The 13590-nt window shown below is 32.3% G+C and overlaps 1 protein-coding gene across 2 annotated transcripts; it reads left to right on the forward strand.

Moving 5' to 3' along the window:
* The first annotated feature begins 6155 nt into the window (after positions 1 to 6155).
* LOC129306530 (probable magnesium transporter NIPA3) lies at positions 6156 to 13553 on the forward strand. 2 transcript variants are annotated; one of them, XM_054947171.1, is made up of 9 exons: positions 6156 to 7014; positions 7815 to 7871; positions 8699 to 8789; positions 8863 to 9023; positions 9121 to 9248; positions 9351 to 9488; positions 10422 to 10514; positions 12071 to 12176; positions 13081 to 13553. In XM_054947171.1, exons 1-9 carry the CDS (start codon positions 6873 to 6875, stop codon positions 13188 to 13190), a joined length of 1026 nt encoding a protein of 341 aa, XP_054803146.1. In that variant the 5' UTR covers positions 6156 to 6872; the 3' UTR covers positions 13191 to 13553. The 2 variants fall into 2 exon arrangements, with proteins under 2 accessions (XP_054803146.1, XP_054803145.1); XM_054947170.1 differs by lacking the exon at positions 6156 to 7014 and adding an exon at positions 7090 to 7261.
* The last annotated feature ends 37 nt before the right edge of the window (positions 13554 to 13590 follow it).

The raw sequence follows: 13590 nt of genomic DNA on the forward strand, positions 1-13590 counted from the left end.
GCTCTATCTCTAATTTTTCATTTTTTGACTTCAATTTTACTTTTTTTTGTTATCTTTTTTTCGAACTCAGAGCTCTGAAAAATTAACAATGAAAAAAAATTCAAAACGACGTCGTTTTGGGGTAAAAGTTTGAAAAAATATTAACCCGGTTAACCCAGTCAACCCACCGGGTTATCCGGGTTATACCAGGTTGAACCCGGGTTGACCGGGTTATATCGGTTTACTCCCTCACCGGGTTAAGAGCAAACCCAGACCGGACAGGGGACCGATTCACCGGTTTTCGGGTTGACCCAGCCGGTCCGGTCTGGTTTTCAATACCATGGGTATGATTGAAGAATATTAACAAACCAAGAAAGCTTAGATTTGAGCTTGGATCTTCAATGGCCAAGCCCCCATAAAACTACAGTGAAGAATCCACAAAGCTTAGTTTTGAGATTCTCGAGTTGTAGTCAAATAGAGGCGTGAATGTAGTTGAGGAAGACAAAGAAGAAGAATGAAGAAGAAGCATGCGTGAAATTGATGATAGGAGAAGATCTCAATTTGCATGATCAAATTTGGTTATGGGCACAAGAACTCAATGGCAATAGAAGAATGAAGAAGTGTTGATGGGAAAGGAGACTCACACATGGCAACGGTCAAAATTTCTCCAGCTTACATGGAACCGTTAAAGAGGTCATTTTTATAACTAGTAAGCACACTTAGCTCTAACACTTAAAACTAACAAACGATTGAGGCATTTGATAAATTGATCGCTTTTACACTAACTTAAATAACATTATGAATATTTTTATTTTTTTCTCACTTTAAATTATCGGATGCTTTTGGTTGTCTACTTGGTACCCTATTTTTGCTCATTTGCCCTTGAACATATGTGCTTACTTCTCAAAATAAAATTGATACTTTATACACTATTAATCTTAATTTCATGTTAAGGGCATTTTTAGAAAATAAAAAATTATTAATATATTTGGAAATCAAGTTTCTAAGAATATAACAATAAATTTTTTCCTTATGCCACAACAACCCGTTAGCATTGAATTTTGTCATTAACATAATATTCATATACAAAATATATCCAAAATGACACAATTATTGCTAATATTATCAAAATAAAAAGAATGGCGATTGTTTTGAGCATTTGATTCAGTTCAAATCAATTAAAATTCAAACAAACAGGAAATCAAATCAAACCAATTGGGTCCCAACCAAATCTTACTTAAAATAAATTTTTCTCCATTCAGATTAATTTAATCTGCTTTGTCTGATTTTGAGGACCCTTAAATTGAATCGATCAAGTAACTACTTTAAAGTTTACTAATTTAACTGTAATTAATTAAAACAATAATTAATAAACTAATATATTTTATTTCATATTAAAATATTATATAACATAAAAAAGCTACTAACAATAAATTTCAAGACAGAATATTCCAATTCTGGTAAAAATCTGAATATTCCAATTTAAACAATTTCTAAATTACATAAATTTAAAGCAACTAATAATTGATAATCATAGTGAACATTAATCAGGTCCACAATTATTATTAATCATGCGGAAGAATGTTGACTTTGTATCTTTTACATCTTGTCACCTGAAAAATAACTGTTTTATGAAAAATACTTTACAACATCAATATCATCAATTAATATATATATAATATAATATACAAATACTGACAAGTGACACTATCTACTACTATAAGTCACAAATTATTCAACCATTCACAAACTATGAAGAAAATGAGAATAATTTTTATACCAAAAACTTAGAATAGGAAAAAATATCCAAAGATGATATCACTTTGTAACAATAATAAAATTAAATAAATTTCATCCACTAAAAGTTCTGTTTAGTTTAAAAGGATTTTGGTTAAAAAAATTAATTTACCATTACTTTGTTGGAGGCATTATATGCGTGTTTGCTTTTGCAGGCGGGCTTTACTTCAAACGAAAAATATGTTAACCAAACATATTAAAATCGAAAAATAGATTTTTAAACAGAAATTTAACATTTCAAAAGTGAGAATTAAATAAGCATTGCAATTTGCAACAAATAACCAGACAATTTTTTTTTCTTTAAAATTTTCTTTTACATGATTTCATCGGTTCTGTCCAATTCGCGGCTGGTCCGGTAGCACCACTCCCGACCGACAAATTTAGTCCAATCAAATTGTAAGGACAAAAGATAACTAGGGGTTAAGGTGTTTTTAAGGAAAAATATTAATCAAGGAGAAATTTTATTTCAATTAAGTATTAATTATTGCTAAAATCAGAATAAATATTTATTGATTGAAGTTAGCTTTTTATCAAATTTTAACAATAATTTATTTTAAATTAACAATAATTAATTCAAACCTTTTCATTTAAATTTTAATAACAATTAATTTTTAATTAATATAAATTTTTTTAGTGGTCTTTCATTGCTATTTTTTCTTTTTTTGTCTTGAATTTTTGTTAGAAGCCTTAGATACCCCTTTATTCATAAGTGAGCAGTTTTCTCATGAATTATTTTTTGAAGAAGGAAAAAACCCTTCCCCTAGTCACTTGTTGTGTGGAATCAACGCACAATAATATATAAAACTCTAACTATTATTTTTTAATGTTAATTTATTTTTAAACTTTTTTAAAAACACTGAGTTTTAAAATTTTGTTAAAATAAAATTTAATAAATATTATTAAAATATTAAATATTTTAATATTTAATAATTCAAATTTATTATTTATAAATATTTATTCAAAACTTATAAATTATTTTTTAAATATTAACAGCTCAAACTAGTTTTTTTAAAAATTTATAGATTACTTGTAATTTTTATATATTGATCATATTTTTAATATTAATTAAGTTGCTTAAATTTTTTATATCATTCTATATAATTTTTTTAATCAACTAATGGTTTTCTTCCAAAATATTATATTTCCTGAATTTAATATTTTAATAATTTTATATTAAAAATGGAGAAAATAAAATTCTAAATTAACTAATAAAATGAACCTTTAAATTAATAGAGATATTTCCTCCCTCATCCTTCCACTTTTTTTGGGTTAAGTAGCTCTTTTTGTGGCATATTAATAGGACAAATGATATTTTTTCAATAAACATTTTTGTTGGCATGTTGTTAGTCCTAGTTTGTCATGTTTTTTATTTTACCCCTAGCACTACAATGTACAAATAGTATTAAATTGGGTTAAAGCTTAATTTTACCCTTGAACTAGTCATGAAAGTACACAAATGACTTTAAACACAACTATTAGTTATTTATATTCTTTAATTACTAAAATTTTTAAATATATCACCCTGTCATCTGTACTATCTATTTTTTCTGTTAGTTAGGCTCACAAATGAATTTTTTGTTATAAAATATTTTATTGTGGGTCCCACCAAATATTTTTTAATAACTTAAAAATTTCTTCTCTCTCTCCCCCACATACTCTTACCATCATGAGGCAACATCTTCTCTCTTTCACACCAACATTTATGTTTCATCATCATCTCTCACCATCGTCAAACTACTTGGATATGCTCCCCCTTCCTCATGCGCCTCCATCCTCAACCTTAAGGAAATAGCCTCTACTTTGCCTCATGTGACACAAAGATGCAATTCCATTCATGCTCACCTATTCTCTTGCTTTAATAAAATCTAGAGCATGCACGCATGTGGGTTCTTGATATGCATGCAAGTGGGTTCAAACCCAGTCAAAGCCAGAACTAAGTGCAAGCTCTATTTTAAAAGAACAAAATAGAGCATATGTCCTTTTCTTGGAAGGCTATAAATGCACAAAAAATTTATTAATAGTTGTAATAAATCCAAGCTCAATCAAAAGCGGTGGTAGAATAAAAGTAGGAGACGCTTCATGTGGAGTCATGTAAGTATGTTGCATGAAATCGCTTTTCATGATATTCAAAAATTAGGCAAAGACTGGATGCTAATGCCAACACCATTCTCGAATCTTTGCATACTATGTTGGATTTAAAGGCTCGACTCATCCTTTGTTCTTTAAAGCCACATATACATGGGCTTGTACTGATTATCATAAGTAGGAATTGAATGTGAATAGAGATAGAAGGAAAAGTTTTAGAAGCGACTGTGTGAGTTCTTTAACCCCATGTTGATGGCCATCATACATTATATCCTTCTCTACCTCATGACACCATGTACATTGTGTCTTTCTTTACCTCCACATATACTTACCATACCATCGTAGGTCATCTTTCTTCCTCTCTCTCCAATTCTATCCTAAAACGTGAGCATCAATCGAGACGATGATGAACTTTGGGATGGTGTCAACAACGATATATGAATGGTTGTTCATATAGGCATGACATGGAGGAGAGAGGAGAGAGAGAAAGAGAAGGTCGGGATCATCATTTCAGTTTGAAGCTATTAATTCACCACTCGTAGCGTCGGTGTTTGGCAAATGCTTGACCAAGCATGACATCACCTTTACCAGACCCATCATCTTTGGCTAACGTCGATGAATTGTGAACGAAAGACTTGATAATGGTGACATTATGGCATTTGGAAATAATCGAACTTTATTTTTGCAAGTTAAAGGGTAAGGTAGCTATAATGATGGGAGGAGCCACACCATGCCAATGAAGACGAAGAGAAGGCTAGATGGTAAGGTGGCACTGTTATGTGGGTTGCTTGGAGATGGAGAGAGAGTGGGAGAGACACTAGGGAGGAGATGGAGAAGAGGGTGGGGTGGAGAGAGAAAAGGAGAAAGATGGGAGGAGAGAGAGTTCTTTTATCTTATAAAAATATTTTTAAAATGACGGGTCCTACTATTAATACATTTTATGATAAAATATTAAACAATTTAAATGTGAGACCCGCATAATGGAAAAATAACGCCAGGGGCATGGCAAACTGAATTTCTAAAGTTGAGGAATAAAATTAACCTTAAGTTAAGTTTATGGTCATTTGTTAACCTTTACGTACAGTTTAGGGGTAAAATTAACCTTTAACCCTATTAAATTTAGATGATGTAATATTTTGGAGGAAAATAGTTAATTGATAAAAAAAATTACAAAGAAGGACCTAAAAATTTAAGTAATCTAATTAATATTAAAAATATGATTGATATATAAAAAACTATAAGTCATCTATAAATTTTGAAAACTAGTTCAAGCTGATACTATTTAAAAAATAATTTATAAATTCTGGATGAATATTTATAGATAATAATATTTAAATTATTAAATATTAAAATATTTAATATTTTAACCATGTTTATTAAATTTTATCTTAACAATATTTTAGTGTATCCAATGCTCTTAAAAAAAGGTAAGGGGCAAATTAACAATAAAGAACATTGTAAAAATTTTACTTGTCACTGTGTGTGGGTCATAAGAACATGCTGTGTTAGTAGAATACAACAAAGTTAATGAGTGACCAACAGAATGAATTATTTGCTCATTACAAAAATGGTTAAAATGGAAAATAGTCCCACTTATCAGTACAAGATGTCCACTATTTTTTAAAAAAAGTTCAGGAATAAAAAGAACTTTAATTCAAATAATTAAAAAGTTTAAAAAGCAATGTCAAGATACTTAAATCTGAACTAATCATTGAATTGGGTCAATGCATTAATTCAAGAGTTAATGGTTAAAGCTATAGTCAAACTGTAATTAAATTGATCATGAATAAAATTTTTTATTAAACTAGTTGAAATATTAACTTAACAATTTACCTTTTCCACCGAGGAAGTTGACCTTGAATTTCAAATTTTCCATACTATGACCAGTAGCGCCAATGATAAGGCTTCCATCTTAAAAAAAAAAAAAAGTTCTCATCTGATTTGATGCATATTAATCTTGCACTCGTTAAAGTCCCATTAACTCTACGGGCCAGGTTTAAAATAGTGGGTGCTTTTTTTAAAATAGAAAAACATGTCAATTTTAATTACTTTTCGCCGGTCAATTTCATTTTGCGTGACATTTCTTCTTTTAAAATGCACACGCAAGACATTTCATTTACAGGTGTTCTGGCCAAAACTTGTCGCAACGAGTCAACCACAAAAACAAAATATATATTTTTTTAACTTATATAAGTCGATTTATCAAAGCATTTTTACTCTCAAGCCAATGCCTTTTTCTTCGGGTATTTTATTTAACTCAGAAAACAAATTTACAAGATTATGGAAGATATTTCAGGTGTTTTTCCCGGAGGAAAAGATTTTAATCGACAATTTTGAAGCCTAAATCGAGTAAAGACAGCAAATTTCTTGATATCTTCACGGTTTCTACTGTGGATGACGGCGCGATTAGCATAATAAAGAAGGTAGATTTGAAGATGAGAGTGAGAGAGAGATAGGGGCGGGATTTCGTGTGGTTTTTTCGGTTCACAAAAATATAGAGAGAAGAAGGATTCGGATTGGAAAAAGAAAGATCTATATGTGTGTGTTTATATGTATATGTATAGAGAGAGAGAGAGAGACAGCATCGTAGCAGAAGGAGAGCAGGAAGGAAAATCATGAACTTGTTGTAGCAGGGAGTGCTCATCAAACTTTTTGTACTCTGAGTGACACCGCGAGAGAGAGGGAGAGTAAAACCAAATTCTTACGTTTTTTTTTTTAATTTCTTTCTACCTCTTTCTTATCTCTCTCCCCCCCCTTCTCTGTGAGTGCGGTGTGCAATACATTTCCAAATCTGAGGAGCCTCTCACGTCACAGCTGTATCATCCACCAAACTGCACTGGCAGAATTTTTTTTCTTCAGATTTTGGCTTCTGAAGCTGCTCTTCCTTGTTTGCTTCGAAGATCCGCTCGGTTTATTGACCTTTGTTGGAGTACCCGTTTGGTTGGGTTGGCTTGAGTTGAGTGCTGGGTAATCCAAGCATCGCTCTGCTAAGTTAGGGTTTGTTCGTTGTCATGACGGGCTGGCGTGAGGGCATGTCCTCTGATAATATTAAGGGCCTTTGTCTTGCTCTGTCGTCTAGCTTCTTTATCGGTGCTAGCTTCATTGTTAAGAAGAAGGGGTTGAAAAAGGCGGGTGCTAGTGGTATCAGGGCAGGTACGTCAAATCTTCAATTGATTCCAGACCTATGGGTCTTCATTCCACAATTTAGAGGACTAAATATGGGTACGGTTGAGCAATAATGGGATGCGGTCCAGTGGGTTGGGGGTGAATTGGTTTGGCTATTCGAGATTTGTTCTGTTCCTAGGCCTGATCATGGATCAGATGGAAGTTGGGAAGGGATATTGTTACTGGAATGTTAACGACCATTTCCTTCTTAAGAAGAGATCTTGCTGTCCGACAAGTGGGTTTTATTAGCATATTTGTGATCACAAGTAGTTTAGTGATTTGATATGGTTTTATATATGTGGTTTCAACCTGGTTGTTATTGGCTATGGTCGGGTCATATGATTCATCTCATACTCAGAAATTAGATGATGAAATTCCTTTATTTGGCTCATGTTTGTTGGCTGCTATTAGTTATCTAGTTCATTTTTAAAATTTGGTTCACTGGATGTGAGATCTGCACCGAAATAGAACATTAAGCGGTTTTCACTTCAGTAGTCCAAAGTTTAAATTGGATGCATTGTTTTGTTAAGTTTCATATGTGTTTCTGCTGTTTGAACATACAAAATGCTTCAATCATGTAGATTAGGAGGTGTTGCTGTTTAAACTTGTCATTTTGCTAGTTGCGTAATGCATGTATATCTCTAGCTTTTGCACTTGCTGTTAAAATGCAGATCTTATTATTTGTATATGCAATGCCATTGTGTTTATGCTTTGTAATGTTGGCTGAACATCCATGCAATTTATCATGGGCTGTAGTGACTGACTTTCTAAGCAATCTTATTTGACAGGAAGTGGAGGCTATTCTTACTTATATGAGCCACTTTGGTGGGTGGGCATGATAACAAGTGAGTTTGTACATGAATCTATTTGGTCACGGATTGGCTATTAATTGTGTGCTGGATTTTTTGATTTTATTGTTTTATGGCTTTTGTTTATATGATTTTATGATCTTTTGGGAATGAAATTATGTTGCGAACATTGGTAGAGAGAAATATAGGGGGGAAAGCAAACATGTTACCAAGTCTCTAGAAAGTTGCAGTTACGGAAAAAATGAACAAAAAAGCTGGGAGGACTCTTAGCATAAGGTTCATAGTTGGAGACTCCCATATTATTTACTTTGGATGCATTACCGGTGGCCACTTCACTAATCCCTGAACACTATCTAATCACTTATTGCCACCCACAGTTCTTCAACATCCATGCGGTTGCTTTGTTTTTGAAAGCTTCTGCTTTTTTTTTCCCTAACAAAAATAATGGGAGCTGCTGCTCCTTCATGAGTTCATGAGAGTGAGATAGAAGATGGATTCATTAATTGGTGATTGATTTGGAAGCATTGTTAATTATTAACCTCAGTGAAGCTAAACCTATTATGGCTCTCGGTTATGCCATACTGAAGTTCTGCAAGATGAGAAGGCACACTGCTAGACACCGGTGGGAATGATGGAAAATAATTTTAAAAATGAGTGATATTGCTACTTGCTAATTATCTTAGAAGTGGATGGAGGTGGCAGTGCAGCTACTAGGCTTCTGAAATATTGAGTTCCTTGAAGTACCTTTAACAAACTCAAGGGTAGTGCCAATTTTTCACTGATCAGTTAGTTTATCTGAATTGGCTGTAGTTAATGATATTAGTTGAAATTTGTATTCTAACAGGCATTTGCAATTTCAACAGTGATTGTTGGAGAAATCGCTAATTTTGCAGCATATGCATTTGCTCCAGCTATATTGGTGACTCCACTTGGTGCACTCAGCATTATAATCAGGCATGAAACAAACTAGCTTCATATAATGCCTCACTTCTATGTGGTAAATGCTGATTGTTCTGTTTTATTGCAGTGCTGCACTTGCTCATATTATCTTAAGAGAAAAGTTGCATGTATTTGGCATTCTTGGTTGTGTTTTGTGCGTTGTGGGTTCTACAACAATTGTCCTCCACGCACCTCAAGAACAGCAAATTAACTCGGTGATAGAAGTATGGGAGCTTGCCATGGAGCCTGGTAACCAAATTCTTGCCTAAAATATTAATCTCTTCATCTAAAATATCTTATTTATTATTTCATACCAACTGAGAGACAATCATCTTTATTTTGGCAGCATTTCTCATTTTCGCAACAGTGATTCTAATAGCTGTCTTAATTCTCATTTTCCACTTCGTTCCTCTATATGGCCAGACTCACATAATGGTTTATATTGGTGTTTGTTCCCTTGTAGGTTCTATAACGGTATGTCTCATGCTCTGATTGTCAACAAGTTTCTAGTATTCTTTTCTTTCCCCATATTATGCCCTTTCTTGGTGTTTTTATTCTAAAGTTATTCTTTGCCAGGTCATGAGTGTTAAGGCGCTTGGAATTGCCATAAAATTAACTCTATCAGGGATGAATCAACTACTTTTTCCCCAAACTTGGGCATTCACTCTAGTTGTGACTGTTTGTGTTCTTACCCAAATGAATTATTTAAACATGGTAATTTGATTACTTATCTTGTTAGTTTCCAGAATTCTATATTCATTTTATGTATCATAAATGGTTTATTTGACTTTCCACTCTGACTTTCACTACAAACTTAAGATATCCCTGTCATGTTCTTTGCATATGTATCATAAATGGTTAATTTTCTTGCTTGTTTTGGTTATAGGAAGCTTCTTTGTCTGAATTCCATGTAATATGTTTCTTAAACCAAAAATAATATTCTTGTGACACACTTTCAAGCGTACTAATATGATCTGCAACCTTGAGGTCTTTGAGTGAACTTCTGTGATTGATTTTGAAATCTGTTCTTCCCAACTTAACCAGTGAAAGAACTGATTTATGCTACTGCCTGGTGTATAAGGAATTGAATTTAAAAAATGGACCGAGTGATTATTTGCTTCAAGATGATTAAGGAATCTGCAATGACTTAATAAAACATTGTCGATAAAACAGATTAACAGCCATTAGCCAAGTAGGTTTAAAGATATGGGAGAAGCTCTGATTGTTTGTTTCTCACTTTGGTTTGGAATCTTTCTTTCTTCTGATTTTTTTTTTTTTTGGGGACAAACCACTTGAACAAATTTCATACTTCCACCTAGATTCCGTGCTTCAGAATGTTAAAATGGATTTCAAAATCATCCTATATTTTAAAGTATCGCCAAATAGGTGCGGGTTGACCGGTTCTTGCTTAGTCCATTGAAAAGTGGGTCAAGGTGAGTCAGAATCTATTATGTTTCAAACCCTTGATAGAAAAGTAGGTGCTGGATCATGTTCTTGTTGCTGCTATTTAGTATTAATAACTATTAATTCAATAATTAAATAATGTAATTACTTATATCTATTATTGCCTCTCTTCTCTTTTTATGTTTTGATTGTAGGTGCTTTCTGTTTTATTTCTCATGTGATGAATTCATTTATTGCATTCAGGCACTGGATACCTTCAACACTGCGGTGGTATCTCCCATATATTATGTTATGTTCACATCGTTGACCATTCTGGCTAGTGTTATAATGTTTAAGGTAAGTATTCTTTACTAACTTGTTATTTTTTAACTTGATCGACCACTTGTTTATTGAAGGATCATGTCCAATGATAATATTTAATCTTTAATCTTTAATTCATTTATGATGTCATATATTGATCCTACTGAATATTGGAAAAAACTGCATCCGATGGGTGGAACGTGGAGAAAATTTGTTGTTGTTGTTGGGAGGGGTAGTTAAAAATATTTATAATGATTTAAAATTATTTTAAACATTTGAATTATGATAATAAAAAAAATAAAAATTTTAAATATTTGAAATTACTAATAATAAATTTACGAAAAATTAGAATTATAAAAAAACAAATTATAATTAAAATACATTTCAATGTCTTGACACATATATATATATTGTGTGTGTGTGTGTGTATGAGATGATGAAATATTATTGGGCATTACTGCGTTATATTCATATTTTTTTGGTTTTTATTGAATAGAATTTTCTGGGGTAAACTTCTATAATAAAAGTTTTTTGTAGTCCTTTTTATATTGCCTTTGGAATCTTTTTTTAATATACGCAAGTACAACAACATTAACTGTGTCATTTATTTTATTTATTTTGAAATTGTATTTTTATAATATATAGAGTGATTAAAGAAATTTTTTTTTTATGAAAGAGTGTGAATAAGAGGTTGGAAAGTATATTGTTGGTCATTTCCAAAAGTAAATATAAAAAATTAATTTATAATTTCTTATGATCAATATAAAAAAATAAATAAATATGGTTTTAATTAGAAGATTGTTAAAGACTTTGAAGCATTAGTGGCAACTGATAGAAAAAATTTAGTAAGAGGGGGGAATACAAAATTTTAGAGGGGGACAAATACATAATTTTTAGCAAAAATTAAAGGCTTTATGGAGGCATTAAATACATACTCTTTTTGGTTTTGTTTACAAGTCACTTATAACATTTTTCGCCATAACCAATTAAGATTCATTAACTCTATTGAAAAATGTAATAAATTTTCAGCTTTACCTCTATTAAATATACGTGCTTTAATAATCAGCATTTAATGGGGTAAGAGCAGCAACTTCTAGTAAAAATCTAATGACATTAGTACATTACTTATAAATAAGACAAAAAAAAAATCTTTTTCTTTCTACCTTTTAATAGAGGGAGTATTATTGTCAAATTCTCCCTTGGTCTGTCTTTGCGCATTGTGGATCCTACATGGACCAACTAAAATGAACTTCTGGAAAAGTTGAGGAATAGATTATTGTTGATTCAAAGTCTTTATTTTTGATAGGGTGCGAAACTTTTCCCACCTGTACCATGAATAAGCATGCATTAGTTCAAAATCCTTTGGACACAAACACTATGGCAACTTGTTTGCCCTATGTATTTTATTGGCTTTTTTTTAGGTGAGATGTATTTTATTACTTTTATCATCTAGTCCGTTAAATGAGTAATTTCTGTCTTTTACTTGAATCTTATATGTAAAATGTATGTTTAAAGCTTGACTAGCAGTGTCTGTTCACTGTTTTCGATTTTGGATGACTGACACTTAATCTACCTTCTGAATTTGATATCAGGACTGGGATAGGCAGAGTCCGACACAAGTTGTCACAGAGATGTGTGGATTTGTGACGATACTTTCAGGAACTTTTCTTCTTCACAAAACTAAAGATATGGCTGATGGTATGCTCCGCCAATCCTTTATCTCTATCATCGTATTCTTGGTAATCTTTTATCTTTGTCTTTAACCTTTGATCATCAAAATTGCCCAAAGGACAAAATGACTCGATTTCCTTCGCATCCTCTTGTTTATAGGTATAATCGGGTCTAGTCTAACTTTAGAATGCTCTCTCTCTCTCTCTCTCTCTCTCTCTCTCTCTCTCATTTTGGAATTTGCTGAGCTCTAACTCTAGCTTGACCTTTAATCAAGTTTAAATTTATAATTAAGCTTAATCATTGGATAAATAAACCATTGCAAACATAATAGCATCGACATGCACAAGATAAATTTATTAAAAAGGGGAAAATAAAGTCCCCTTAATTTCTTTTACTTGCAAATAGCTCTTGAACTTTCAAAATCAGCGGTTAGTTTTTGAAATTCCAACAAATTGGTTTTTCTATTTTTCCCCATACTAATAGGAATTCATTTCGACATTCCCATGATAGACATGTTAGCATGGGGACAAATGGAAGTTTTCCATATCTATTTGCTAGAATGTGGAACAAAGTGGAAAAAAATGGAGTTACTAAAACCATGCGTGTAAAAAATCATGAATACTTTGTTCAGTTTGTCTCATTTAAGTGAACAAATTCGACATGCTATTGAAGCTTTATACATTTTAGAAACAAGTCTAGCTAAAATCAACCTTTTCGGGACTTGAGTTTAAACTAGTCCAGTTCATTTGCATCCATGGTCTGTTTTATCTGCATGCTTTCTCACACTGACACTTAATCATTGATTATTATTAGTACAACTGGATGTGGGTCTCACATTTTACATGGAGTTTGAAATGAGTCGTACTATTCATGATTACTTCTTATAAATCACGTGTATATATTTTGATATTGGTAATCAATCCATGTACAGGCTTACCGGCAACTTTGCCCGTCAAACTTCCCAAGCATTCAGAAGATGATGATTTCGGTAATGGTGAAGGGATTCCCCTAAGACGGCAGGAATCGTTGAGAGCATCATGATATATATAGAGATATATATATAAATATAAATATACACACTTTTTGCCATGCCATTGCATGCAATTCTCTCATACTTTTGTCTCGTGGGGAGGGACCTTGTGAAGGTCACACTGTATTTGAGCAAGATTTTTCCGCCCCCCAGTCGTCATCGTCGTCATCATCATATATTCATTTTCTGATACAGTTGGGATATGGATGAGATTGTCCTGTCATGGTCCTTTAGGCTTCCCTGATGATTATTGATTGATGTTGCCTTGTACACCTCTCTCTAAGCTCCACACATCAGAAGACACAGTCCAATGTAATTTTCTGCTCCCTGATTATTATTATTATTATTATATAGTGTATCTCAGTTAAAATCCAGGTAGCTCTCTGCAACAAATATTGAAAATGTTGTCAA

Source organism: Prosopis cineraria, unplaced genomic scaffold, assembly GCF_029017545.1.
Source record: "Prosopis cineraria cultivar Desert tree isolate PC_DT_omini unplaced genomic scaffold, ASM2901754v1 PC3, whole genome shotgun sequence".
NCBI classification, from domain to species: Eukaryota; Viridiplantae; Streptophyta; class Magnoliopsida; order Fabales; family Fabaceae; genus Prosopis; species Prosopis cineraria.

Excerpts from the sequence above, each read along its gene's own strand:
- LOC129306530 (XM_054947170.1), top strand. The coding sequence starts at position 7,105 with ATGCGGTCCAGTGGGTTGGGGGTGAATTGGTTTGGCTATTCGAGATTT. Across the intron at positions 7,262-7,814 it reads GAGATCTTGCTGTCCGACAA|GAAGTGGAGGCTATTCTTAC; the intron begins GTGGGTTTTATT and ends CTTATTTGACAG. Across the intron at positions 7,872-8,698 it reads GTGGGTGGGCATGATAACAA|TGATTGTTGGAGAAATCGCT; the intron begins GTGAGTTTGTAC and ends CAATTTCAACAG.